Below are 13,300 nucleotides of genomic sequence, written 5' to 3'. Positions count from 1 at the left end.
TTGCAAGAATTTTACTTTCCGTCCCTAAGGATGAAATCGTCATTAATTAAAGTTTAGGGGCAAAATGGTAATTTTGCCTAGAGCATTAATTAAATGTATTAGAATATGAAATGAATGAAAATGATGATCAAATTTATTTATAAAGATCCGGACGACACAAATACGAGACTTGATCATGGAAAAGAAAATATATCGAATAATGAAATAATAAAAACGAGCAATCAATGAGGTAAGTTCGTAACTTGAATTATATTCGAAATGCTTGAGATTGTATGTTATTGATGTGAATATGATTTGAATGTTCATTGTATGAAAATTTATAAAACATTGATATATTTGATAAAATGGGAAGAAATCTGGTTGAATGAAAGGAAAATTGATGGATCTCGAAAAGGAATTGACGGTAAAAAGGATCTAGCCGGACGGGTGATCCTATCTGATATAGCCCTCCCGAAGAATATGTGTAAAATGGATTTAGCCCGGACGGGTAATCCAATTAGGGTCCAATTTAGCTCGGGTGGTAATTCAGATCCAAGCTCATTAGAGTAATTGTCGCTGCAGGATTTAGCTCGGTGGTAATCCCGACAATACTCTATGAGTTTATATTGCAGGATTTAGCTCTGACCGGTAATCCATTGCAAGGATGAGGTTCATGGAGTGTGCTCTCGATATGAAATGTGTAAGACCATGGTTGAAAGATACCATGGCAACATGATGAAAATGAGTAAGACCATAGTTGAAAGACACTATGGCATCATGTCAAAGATAAATAAGACCGTGGATGGGAGACGCCTAGCATCTCATTGAACAATTGATATTCGTGTAATATGTATCGATGACGAATGGTTATATGAAATAATTATGAAGATAGATAAACGAAATAAGTACAAGTACATGAAATATAATTTATGTTAAGTTTGATATAAGCTATTACCTAATAAATATACATAAAATATATGGAAATGATGGAGCATGAAATATTGATATAATGAAATGAATGATATATGCTTATGAAGAAAGCGGTAAGAGCATGATATGTTTCATGACATGTACATATATGATTATCTTTGATATGTTGATACAAGGAAATTATGTAATTGAGACTATTATTAAACTCAAGTGCGATATGTCGAGAAAATAGATATATCGATGTTGAATTTATATGAGATATGTGCAAGTATACTAACAATGTTGTTGTTTGATGCTTATACAACCATCAAACTGTTGATTGAATGGTAATATATTTATTTATATGATGCATTGAATCGGTAAGTATTTAAATTTTTTTTAATGATCTGTAAATGGTAGTAATGCTCCGAAACCCTGTTCTGGCAGCGGATACGGGTTAGGGGTGTTACACCAACCACAACATAATAGTGAAGAAGCTCGAATGGCTGAAGACACCAGTGACCATGAAGAGCAGGTCTTTGCTGTGTCATGTCCATCTAGTCAAAGCAAAGGCTCAAAAAGATGGTTGCTGGACAGTGGCTGCACAAATCACATGACACCAGATGCAACAATTTTCAAAACCTTGGACAGAAGCTGCAAAACCAGGGTGAAAATTGGAAATGGTCAGTTCATCAAGGCTGAAGGCAAAGGAAATGTGCTAATATGCACTGCCACAGGTGACAAAATCATCAAAAATGTGCTGTTGGTACCTGAGATTGACAGGAACCTTCTTAGCATCTCTCAATTACTAGAGAAAGGATACTCTGTTGTGTTCAAGGGCCAGGAGTGCCAAATCACTGATCAAAATCGCTCAAGCCTCATGACAGTCACCATGAGTGACAAATGCTTTGAAGTCAACTGGTCTGATGATTCATACTCAGCTCATGTTGCTTCAACAGAAGACACCAAGCTTTGGCATCAAAGACTTGGTCATGCCAACTTTAGATCTATGGCTCGAATGGTCAGCAAGGAAATGGTTGAAAATTTCACCAAGACAGTTCAGAATGAAGATGTTTGTGAAGTTTGTCAAATGGGAAAGCAAGCCAGGCTTCCATTTCCTACAAACATAACCTGGAGAGCATCAAGCAAGCTGGAATTGGTGCACACAGATGTCTGTGGTCCCATGAAGACAGAATTCTTGAATGGAAGTAAGTACTTCATCCTCTTTATTGATGATCATACCAGATATTGCTAGATCTTTTTTTTAAAACACAAGTCAGAAGTAGCTCAAGTGTTTGCAAAGTTCAAAGCTGCAGCTGAAACAGAAACAGGTTGCAAATTGAAGACCATCAGGTCAGATAATGGAGCTGAGTGCACCTCAGCTCAGTTTCAAGCCCTCTGTAATGATGCTGGCATCAAACATCAGCTCACCAATGTCTACACACCTCAGTAAAATGGGGTTAGTGAAAGAAAGAACAGAAGTTTAATGGACATGGCCAGATGCCTTCTGTTTGAGAAAGATCTCCCCAAAACCTTGTGGGCTGAAGCAGTTAGCACTGCTGTCTACCTTCAAAATAGGCTTCCAACCAAGGCTTTAGACCAAAAAACTCCATTTGAAGGGTGGTTTGGATTCAAGCCATCATTGGCTCACTTGAGAGTCTTTGGTTGTTTGTGTTATACACAAGTACCAACTGTAAGAAGAAGCAAGCTGGATAAAAGAGCTCAAGCTGGCATTCTGGTAGGCTACAGCTCAATTAAGAAGGGGTATAGGATCTTGGATCCTACAACAAACAAAGTAATGGTGAGCAGAGATGTAGTGTTCAATGAAAAAGCAACCTGGAATTGGGAAAGAAATGAACTTGAAGCCATTTTTGAAGAACTTGTGGCTGATCAGACTGAGCTAGATCAAAATGGTCCAGAAATGGACATTGATGATGAACCAGTTAGGGGTACAAGGACTTTGGCTGAAATTTATAAGAGGGCACAGATGGCTACAGTTGAACCAAGTAGTTTTGAAGAGGCTGAGACACATCAAGGTTAGAAACAAGCCATGGTTGATGAAATTGCTATGATTGAGAAGAACCAGACATGGGAGTTGGTTCCTAGACCAACCAAGAGGAAGGTCATTGGGGTGAAATGGGTCTATCGAATCAAGCAAAATGCAGATGGGAGCTTGAACAAGTTGAAGGCCAGGCTAGTTGTAAAGGGTTTTAGCCAAATGTATGGCCTAGACTACCTAGAAACCTTTGCACCAGTGGCCAGACTAGACACCATCAGGCTACTGGTTGCGTTAGCAACACATATGCAGTAGAAGATACACCAGCTTGATGCGAAGTCTATATTTCTGAATGGCATCCTTGAAGAAGAGATCTACATAGACCAACCTCAAGGCTTCGAAATACCAAACAAAGAGGACATGATATGGCTTGAAACAGGCACCAAGGGCCTGGTATAGCAGAATTGACAGTTATCTGGTCAGCCTGGGATTTGAAAGGAATTCTAGTGAGCCAACATTGTATGTCAAGAAGAAACAAGCTGAAACACAGCTCGTTGTGTCCTTGTATGTTGATGATCTTCTTGTCACAAGAGGAGATCAAAGAATGTTGGCTGATTTCAAAGCCAAAATGATGGAAATGTTTGAGATGTCTGATTTGGGGCAAATGACATACTTTCTAGGATTGGAAGTATTTTAAACTACAAATGGAATCTTCTTAAGCCAAATGACATTTTCCATGAAGATCCTGAACAAGTTCTCAATGGAGAACTGCAAACCAACAAGTACTCCAGTAGCTACTGGATCAAAGCTATCGAGCCAAGGAGATCATGAGTAGGTTAGTGAATCCACCTACAGAAGTTTAGTAGGTTGTCTGCTATATTTAACTGAATCAAGACCAGACATTATGTTTGCCACAAGTCTACTGTCAAGATTTATGCATTGCTGCAATGAAAAGCATTTTCAAGTAGCAAAAAGGGTACTGAGATACATCAAAGGGACCTAAACTATGGACTTCAGTTTGGCAAGACTGAAAGATTGAAATTAGTGGGATACACTGACAGTGATTGGGCCGGTTCCTTGGATGATATGAAAAGTACCTCAGGGTATGCTTTTACCCTTGGTTCAGCAGTGTTTTGCTGGAGTTCCAAGAAACAATCAATAGTTGCTCAATCAACAGCATAAGCTGAATATGTTGCTACTGCTAATGCTGTTAACCAAGCTATCTGGCTAAGAAAGATTTTAGCTGATTTGAACCTGCATCAAAGGGAAGCAATAGAGATATTTTGTGATAACAAGTCTGCTGTTGCAATTGCAAAGAACCCTATCTTCCATGGTAGAACCAAACATTTCAACATTAAATTGCATGTGGTAAGGGAGATGGAACAAGCTCGAGAAATAGAGCTGGTTCATTGCAATTCAAAGGACCAAGTTGCTGATATTTTCACAAAGGCCCTAAGTACTTCAAGGTTCATTAAGTTAAGGAAAGAACTTGGAGTTAGCAGCATGGAGACCAATGAGGAGTGTTAGAATGTGGCCCTCCATGCAGCTCATGCACCAACCAATGAAACAAGCGAGAAAGAAGCCAAAACCGAAGTCGCCGAGCCACCGTGGTCAAGTCGTTTATTTTGTTTCTTTTGTAACCATAGTTTATGTAATGTGTTCTAGTTTATTTTAAACTAAGTTTAGTTTGAATTTGATGTAATTTGATGATGTAGGAGCTGATGACCAACTATACTTAAGTGTACAAGCTTAGTTTTGTAATTTCCAATGTATTAGTGGTAGTTGGTATAGATTAGTTGACTTTATGCTGATTTTTGACAAGCAAAAAGCTTGGTTTTATGTATTGGCATTATGCCATTTTTTCAGTTAATGAAAAATCATTGAATTTCATTCAACTTATACTCCATTTTCTTTGCTTTCGTTTTTCTGTTCTTGTTGAAACTCTGTCTTTGTTTCTTCCACAAGCCACGAGGCTTGCTGCACAAGCTTCCTGTTTTGCTTGCTGCTTTGCTTCAAGATCCAACAACTATGGGGTTAATGAGCCTAGGAAGTTGGAAATCGTATTTTTTGTACTACCTCGTGGAAAGGCCAGAGGTTCTCTGTTTGAGAGGACTAGAGGACCTACATTATTGATATCAATCATTTTTTTGGGGAAGATGTACAACTAGTTAAGTGATATGATTGGTAAGGGAAGGGGTACATTCTTACCCCAATACATCTTAGAACTAAGTTTTCACTTTCCTTTTCATCCTTGGTTTGTGGAAGTTTTACGCTCATTCAACATAGCACCAAGCCAACTAGGGGATCTTAGTTTCAATTGGTGGCTTTCTCTTGGACTATTGTATCCGAGGGGAAAATTCATGCCTTGTTTTATGTGCAATTGTCACACAAGCCAGTTCAAGAAGGGTTGTGTTTCTTTCAACAGCATAGGGGCATAGGAGCCCCTACCATTGGCAAACCCAACAACTAGCATTGGGATAAGGATTGTTATATCTTCATGAAGGATCAACTTGGTTCCGTCCTTTTTCCGCTAACCTGGTAGGAGTCTTTAACTCCTTGAAACTTTTTAGGAAACCCATCTTTGAAGATTACCTTGCTAAAACATCAACCGTTACAAATTTAACTCATGTCTTTCTGTTAAAGGAGTTATTAATCAAGTTTAACAATATCACGGTTCAATGCTTAGAAAGAAAAGACCTAAATGGTGTGACCCTTGATGATACTGAGAACTTTAGGGATTATATAGACATAAAGACATGGCCTTTACAAGATGGAAGAGGCCGCTGCTCTAAAAAGGAAAGCTTCTTAGAAGCAAAGGAGAAGTATTAGCATTGTTCAACGCACTCCATCTAAGTAGAAAATGGCAAAGCCTTTTATGCTAAAAGTATTGTATAAGCTAAACCCATTTTCTTTATGAGGCCTCTCTTTTAAGTAGGAAGATGTTTTATTCCATTAGATAGTTAATTATATAGTGAGAAGCTAGTCTTGTCATATCCGAAAGTGGTTTGGGTCCTACTAGTGTTTGTGATGGAAGTCTCAAATGGTTAGGCGTTTGGGTGCACAATTACTTTGTCAAATTCTTTTCATTCTCACTAACTTTGTTTTGTTTTATTATGTTGCAGGAATGGCGTTCCATAGGTTTAACTAGCATCAAAACTTGGCACAGGCAGATGATGAAGTGACCTAAATGACGCGCCCGGGTGGGTTGAAATTTATAAAATTAATTTCATTGAAGTTGTCAATTTTAAAATTTAGAGTTTAAATTTAAAATTTTAAATAAGATTTATACATTTTAGATCGAGATATCTTTTAAATGATGAAAGAATATCTTTTAATTTTAAAATATATTTCAAATCACTTTTTATTTTTATTTTTAATTTTGGAGTTCAAGATAGGATATTTAGTGAAATTGCGCAAACAAAAATTCTAGACATGTTTACTACTAGAATTATTAGTTTTAGACTTTATTTAGCTATTAAATCATATTTAATTCAATACTAAGATTTAAAATCAATTATATATAAGTCTAATAATATATTTATGATGTCTTATATGTGTACAAGTGTGTGTAATATTATAGTTTATAGCCACTAGGGGTGGAGTAATAAAAAATTTTCTAACTCGAAATTAAATTGTAATTTTATTATTTTAATAGTTTTATATTTTATAGTTTTTAAATAATTAAATTAAATTTTATCATTTTAAAGAGTAAAAATATAATTTTATTATTATTAAATTAAAAATTTTAAAATCAATTTTTTCCCTAAAGGAGTTCTTTCTTAAGGGAATAATTTTTTACTTCAAATCTTCAATAATTGTTGACAACGTTGTATTTATAACTTTGACTGACTTAATTCTTGTGGAGGGATTGATTAAAAACCATTACTTTTATCGGTGTTTGTTCATCAAAAGAGGTTAACTTGAAATTTATTGACTTTAATTTTTATTCCTAATTTTCAGATTTTATTTATTAAAAATAAAAAATTTTAGACCATTAAAACAAAAATAAGCTAAGGAGGCTATTTTTACAGTTTATCTAAAAATTTTACTGAAATATGTACCAAAAAAGTGTTATTGAAACCGGCTTGTCGGACGACGGTGACCCAATTGAATTCTAAGGGGTTTTTTTTTTCTTCAAACCGAACCCTATTTCTTGTGAGGAAGGAGATTTGTCAGTCGAGAGTAGAGACTCGATAGAAACTCAGCAAAAGAGAAGCCCAAATCTCTATGGCGATGGCGAGTCTACCATCTTCTCCACCTGCGCCATCACCTCCTTCAATCTCCGCTTCCCATTCTGAGTCCTCCGTCACTCTTGCCACCGCTCTTCTACCACCGCAGGCTCAGGTTGTTGCTACCGGCGAAAATGGAACGCTCAATGTCGATGACCAAAAGCCTCAAATTGCTAATCATTTTGCGTAAGTTGGTTTTTTCTACTCTTTTTTAACTTTCAAATTTTAGATATAATTTCATTGAGCACCCTTCTTCCTTGGAGCCACTTGAAAGTAATTGCTTAATATCTCTTTAAAGCATGTGACGTTGATTTAACCCAGTTCTGCACAGTAATTTCATGTTTAAAGGAATGATTGTGAAGGAAAAGGCATAAACTTTAGGCTAGTTATTAGCTGTTATCGACCAATAGCACCCTGTTTATTTGAACTGTTTTTTAACCCTCAAATAATATATATATACACACACACATACTTATAAAGGTAAAAGTCTAATCAAGAATTTTAGTTTTTGTAAACCAGAGGAAAAAATATCATGCTTTTGGTTCATTTTTGCAATAATAGCTTGATCCACAGTCGGCTTCATGGCATTTTATACATTTCGGATCTGTTTACATACTTCCGGAGGATGTTGTATAATACTGTAGTCATTAGAAGAACAGCATTCTTGGATGATTATTCGGTAATCCATTAGTATGGGAGAAGAACTTCCTAAAACAGTTGGCATAGCTGTTTCTCTGCAGTTTTATGACTCTTTGTGAAACGAAAAGCTTACTGTCTTATTCGGAAAATAGTGGTCTAAAATGGTTTTCTATTTTATATGTTATAGTTTCTAACTTTCTAATATAATTATTTTGATCCTGTCCTTTGTTTCTGGATCATGTGTTTTAAATGGAAAAGCGTTTGTTCTCACTTTCAGGAAAAGCTAATTGGAATGGTTATGCATCTCTCGTATTGTTATTTCATTAGCTTTCTGCCCTTACTTAAACAAGGTTTTAATTTGTATGTAGAATAGATTGTTAGTTTTAATCTGAAAGTCTTGAGAAGTCATTTAAGGGTATTATTTGTTTAAATTATGTTATTCTGTTATTGACATTCTTGGTAGATGACAGACAAGTGGACAATAAATTGCTGATCATTTTAGTCTTTTGGGTTTTGGTTATTTTGTTCTATGACTTTGTTGATACTTCCGACTCCTTATGTTTTCTGAAGTATCCATGTCCAGCACTGCATCCAACACTTGTTCATATATAGATATGGGGATACGATCTTCCAATGCATCCTCCAAGTACATTAAAAAACTTGAAAACCATTGAACATATCCATGTCACACATACCTGTATCCAACTCGAATGTAGTTCTTTGAATTGCTTAGCATTTATTGACATGTCTAGTCACCAACGATTGCATGACATTCAGCAACTATGAGTTTATGAGGGTGGTATGGGTAAATAACCATCTTTAAACTAATGAATCATTAGTTTCTCACTATTTTTAACTTGATCATTTCTCCCCCCAAAGCACACCATTGTTCATATATAAATAACTCAATTCATGAAGTGCACGGTTAAAGAGTGATCCTATTTTGAGCTTGGGATATCACAGTGATCCTATCACTTGATGTGCTCCTATTTTGGTTAGGGTTCTTGATAATCCAGAAAACATTGAGAAGTACAAGAAATTTGAGGCTGACTACACCCGTCGGTTGATGGCAAAATATTTCTCTAAGAAGAACTTTTACGGAGGTATGCATTGCTGCTCCTATTTTGTTTGGCTTTGAACTTTACATAATATATTTACCCATCCCGAATGTCTGACGAGAAGTTGAAAGCAGTTCATAACGTTTTGTTCTTTCAGGCAACGTTTTTGATGAGAAAACAACAATAGATAGTGAGACCATATTATCAAGCAGGTACGATCAAATTTCTTTCAACATGAATAGCATAGAAAAATGGCTGGTGCTGAACAACTTTGTCTATAGGTGGCCTTGCACTCGATCATTTGCAGATCCGATGAATGCATTCAAGGATCCGAACAATGGTGGTTCAAATGCCGAGGCCTTGAAATAACATCTCAAACGGGAAACTCCCACTTAAGAAGAATAGCTGATATCACAATTGATGGCATTCTCTGAAATATGCTATCATATGCAAAAAAGGCATTATGTAGACCGCAAACTCTTTTTGAAGTAATAGAGCAGAAATTTTTTACAATTTGTCAATGTTTTGTTAACAAATTTCTTTTATTTTCAATTCCTATGTAACAAATAGCATAAATTATGTTAATACATCAAGCAATTATTTCTGGAGACGGATTTGGCGAAAGGATTGGATTCTCTGCTCATTTTGATTGTGTCAGATCTTGTGGTAATTCATGATTCTTACCTGACTCACTAAATCACTATTTAATATTAAAAATAAAAATATTTTTATTTAAATTTACTTTATAAAACTATTCATATAAACAAAAATCAAGCTTTTGGTGAGGGTTATAAAAAATTCTCCTAGCATTTCGTTTGAATAAATAATTTTTAAGAAAAATTTAGGTTAATGAAATTTAATAAGTTTAAAAATAGTGATAAAAAAATAATGATATTAAAAATAAATAATATAAAAATATGCAATACGAGGTTTGTAAAAGTATGTAAATGTTTTAATAATATAAAATATAAAAATATACATCGAAATTAAATAAAAATTGGTCCACTTTAAAGTTAATGTTTTTTTTTTAATTGTGAGACTACATATTTTAAAAGAAAAGAATTTTGAAAACGATGAAATTTTAGTTACTCAAAGCTCCTTTAAAAATTTCATAAAATTTTAAAATTTTGCTAAAAATAAAATTTTCTTCTAAATCTCTCATCCAAAAGATTTAAAATTTCTGTCATTGTCATTTTCCAAAAGATCTCATTGGCATCAATAGACACTTCTATGCTATAAGATTTGACTTAAAAATACAATGATGGTTTTAATTATAGTAGAATTTTATGTTCGGAAAATATTTCAGTATATGTCCATTCAGAACCCAAAAGAACAAGGACACAACCTCCAAAAAACACAAACAACATGTATGTTTTGTACGAAAGTAACTTAAGGCAAATGTTCCATCGACCTTTAAACATCTAATTAATTCATCACGGAACAAACCCGTAAAACTTGATTAAAATCCCATGTAGCATTAAGGATGGGAATGAATAGTGCTGATTTTTTTTCTTTTAAAAAAATAATGCTGATTTGGATGTTTGCAAATGCCTGGATTTTGGCTGATGTTCAGGTATTGAACATTCAAACTGCTTTAATGGAGTTTAATCCTGATGAATACTGTAAAGTTCGACATATGCCATCTGAAAAGTTCATTACACGTATATTTGATATACATATATGTGTGTGTGTCTTATTCATGTAATCCATTGAAGCCTGTAACGATTTATTTACATAAAGTTACATTAACAAAAGCACCAACCCAGAGCCATAGGACTGCTCCAAAACTAGTTCATCATCCATTTTAACCTCACAAGTTGTTATATGTATATGTATAAACACACCCCAGTTTAGATGTTAGCATCTCTAAGAAGCTGATTTAGGTTTCATGGAGGAGGAATCATCCGAATTCCTGAGAGGTGCAAACACGTCAGAAAGCACCATATGTAGAGTAGAAACTTTCTCTTTGAGCTGAGCATTTTCTTGGAGGATCTCATGATTGTTTTCCAACAGATTGATCAACTTTTGCGAAAGCTGACCATTAATTGTTTGAAGTTGATTAACCTGTGATTGAAGCTCTTCGATTTGCTGCTTCTTTCTCATCCTGGATCTCCTTGCAGATTCCCTGTTGGATATCATTCTCCTCAGCCTCTTTTCATCCACCACAATGCTTGCTTGACACACTCTGCCCTCATCTTCATTGCTGGGGTTGGGTGAGAAAAGATGGATTTGAGTGTTGGGTGATAATCTGTGGGAGAAAATACCTGAATCGGGATGTTGAGAAGATGACGAGTTTCCATCCCAGGACTCCATGTTTATGTGAGTTGCAGAGGTTGTTAATGCTTTCTGTGAAGGACAGAAAGCAAACAAGCTTTGAATCAGGCTTCTATGACCATGGGGTTGAGGATCACGATCAACATCAAATCCAGGCACTTCCATTTGGATTCAATATTTAAGGTGGCTGAGAGAAAGAAATTTGAAGATGGATTCAAGGTTTTATAGTCGAGGATTAGCAATCTAACAGGGGATTTCTTGTTGTGCAAGCATTATTTTTTTATTCCATTTCCGGCAATCACATCAAACTTCAATTAATATTAAAATCAAGTGAGGTCGAATCCAAATGTTTAATTATTTATTTTCTCCATTTATAAAACTCTGAGCAAACAAACAAGCATTACTTTACTCCTTTTTAATCCATGTTTTGTTGAGAAAATCAAGCTACCTTTCATTGTCTTGTAATACATTAATGATGCTTATAGGGTTGGTTGGCATATTAGAATTTAAAGTATTATATTTCATTTGTTGCTATTCTTCCTTTGGATAAATCTGTATTCTAAATAATTAAGGTAATAATAGAAATATGAACAATATGAAGACAAAATAAAATCATTTATATAATTTATAAATTTATGAAACACGTGAATGTTATCTTTTTTAAATTAAAATATTATCTATTCAAATAATTAATTGACAAAGAAATTAAACAAAATTTTATATATATATATATATATATATATATATATATACAATAATAATACATTAAAAATATAATAATTTAATTTATGCTTATGATATATTAGATTCATTCATAATTTATTAACTAATTAAAATAGCTAATTGTGAATAAAAAAGTGTAAATATTACTTAATATAAAATATATAATTTTTTAATAAATAAAAAATTCATATAAAATCATCAAATTAATCATATATATAATTATGATGAGTCATAATTTTAATACCGAAATATATAATTTTTTAACAAAAAAAAACCTTAACTTAGGAATAAGTGAAGAACTGCACATGTTTTTTCGAAATCCAGGAAAGAAAGATACACTTTGGGTTGACGTATAGTGCGACTTGTCAAATATATTTGGTCATATGGGATTCTCCCGTTCTCTCGCTCGATCGAGATATCCTCTGTTTCGCCCAAAAAATATTGATTGAATTATCAAAAATTTGTAGCATGAAGTCTAATGAAGTGCAATTAGAAATTCATTTCATTTTTTTTTTGGTATCCAAATTAATATTTTCAATTAAAATAATTTATGGATGACTTGGTTGGACTGAAAAAATGAAAGCATCTAGGCTCCGTTTAGAAAGATTCAAATCACTATCCAGAGATAGATGTATGGATTAAAAGGTTAATCTTTAAGGCCATTACTGTTACATATTTAGTATTAAAAAAATACTTTATATTAGTAGTAGATTACTAAAAAATTATTTTTAACTCAAGAGTTTTGTTATCTTCAATATACAAGGGTGTAGTGAATTGATGTTTTAAAAAATTAGAAAAATAAATTCAAAAAAATGAACACAAAAATTTATTGCGGATTAGTTTTAAATACTTACCTCTACTACTTTAGCTTATCACAATTAATTTTTTTTCAACTGAATAATTGATACATTTTGAGGACAATGTATAATCTTTACACAATCTATCTTATCTTTTAACTTGGTAAGATAGCATCACTTCTCAAAAATTGAGAATTAAAATTAATAAAGAGTAAAAATATAAGGATTTGCTCTCACTAAAACAAACAAGCTCTGTAAAGAATGAAATATAAATAAACCCACAAGTATTTTACAATGAAAGATTTGGATTTTTCTTTTCTTTGAGCTTTCTACACTTATTTCTTGTCTTCATTTGTTTGTTTTATATTATCTCATTAATTTGATTACTTGGAAGTTTTTGGAGGGAATTTCTAACGGTTGGAGACATTAACATCACCCATTTAATGCAAAATGTAGAGTAATGTCTTGAGATAATGTTGATATATAAATGAAGTAATGAACCAACATGTAGTGTTTTTACAATAAATAGGAGTATAACAATGAAAGATTTCTATTTTTTTTTTATTTGAACTTTCTAAACTTGTTTCTTGAGTGATTTTGAATCATATTTATACTCTCTCACTGATTTGGGTACATTTAGAGCCATTGGAAGGAGTTTCTTGTTGTTGGAGACATTAATTTTGTGCATTTAATACA

The 13,300-nt window shown here is 33.6% G+C and overlaps 2 protein-coding genes across 2 annotated transcripts; one reads left to right on the top strand and one right to left on the bottom strand.

Annotated features, from left to right (window-relative positions):
• The first annotated feature begins 6,896 nt into the window (after positions 1-6,896).
• Positions 6,897-9,434, top strand: LOC108484727 (uncharacterized). The gene is made up of 4 exons (XM_017788630.2): positions 6,897-7,299; positions 8,752-8,855; positions 8,968-9,022; positions 9,092-9,434. The coding sequence occupies exons 1-4, from the start codon at positions 7,112-7,114 to the stop codon at positions 9,177-9,179; spliced, it is 435 nt and encodes a 144-aa protein (XP_017644119.1). The 5' UTR covers positions 6,897-7,111; the 3' UTR covers positions 9,180-9,434.
• Positions 9,435-10,447: 1,013 nt separating this feature from the next.
• On the bottom strand, positions 10,448-11,273 carry LOC108485838 (basic leucine zipper 43-like). The gene has a single exon (XM_017789686.2). The coding sequence runs from the start codon at positions 11,247-11,249 to the stop codon at positions 10,677-10,679; it is 573 nt and encodes a 190-aa protein (XP_017645175.1). The 5' UTR covers positions 11,250-11,273; the 3' UTR covers positions 10,448-10,676.
• Positions 11,274-13,300: the final 2,027 nt, after the last annotated feature.

The sequence above is a fragment of the Gossypium arboreum genome, chromosome 12 (genome assembly GCF_025698485.1).
Source record: "Gossypium arboreum isolate Shixiya-1 chromosome 12, ASM2569848v2, whole genome shotgun sequence".
Lineage (NCBI taxonomy): Eukaryota > Viridiplantae > Streptophyta > Magnoliopsida > Malvales > Malvaceae > Gossypium > Gossypium arboreum.
The sequence above is the reverse complement of the archived record's forward strand: the minus strand, read 5'-3'. Positions and strand labels throughout refer to the sequence as shown.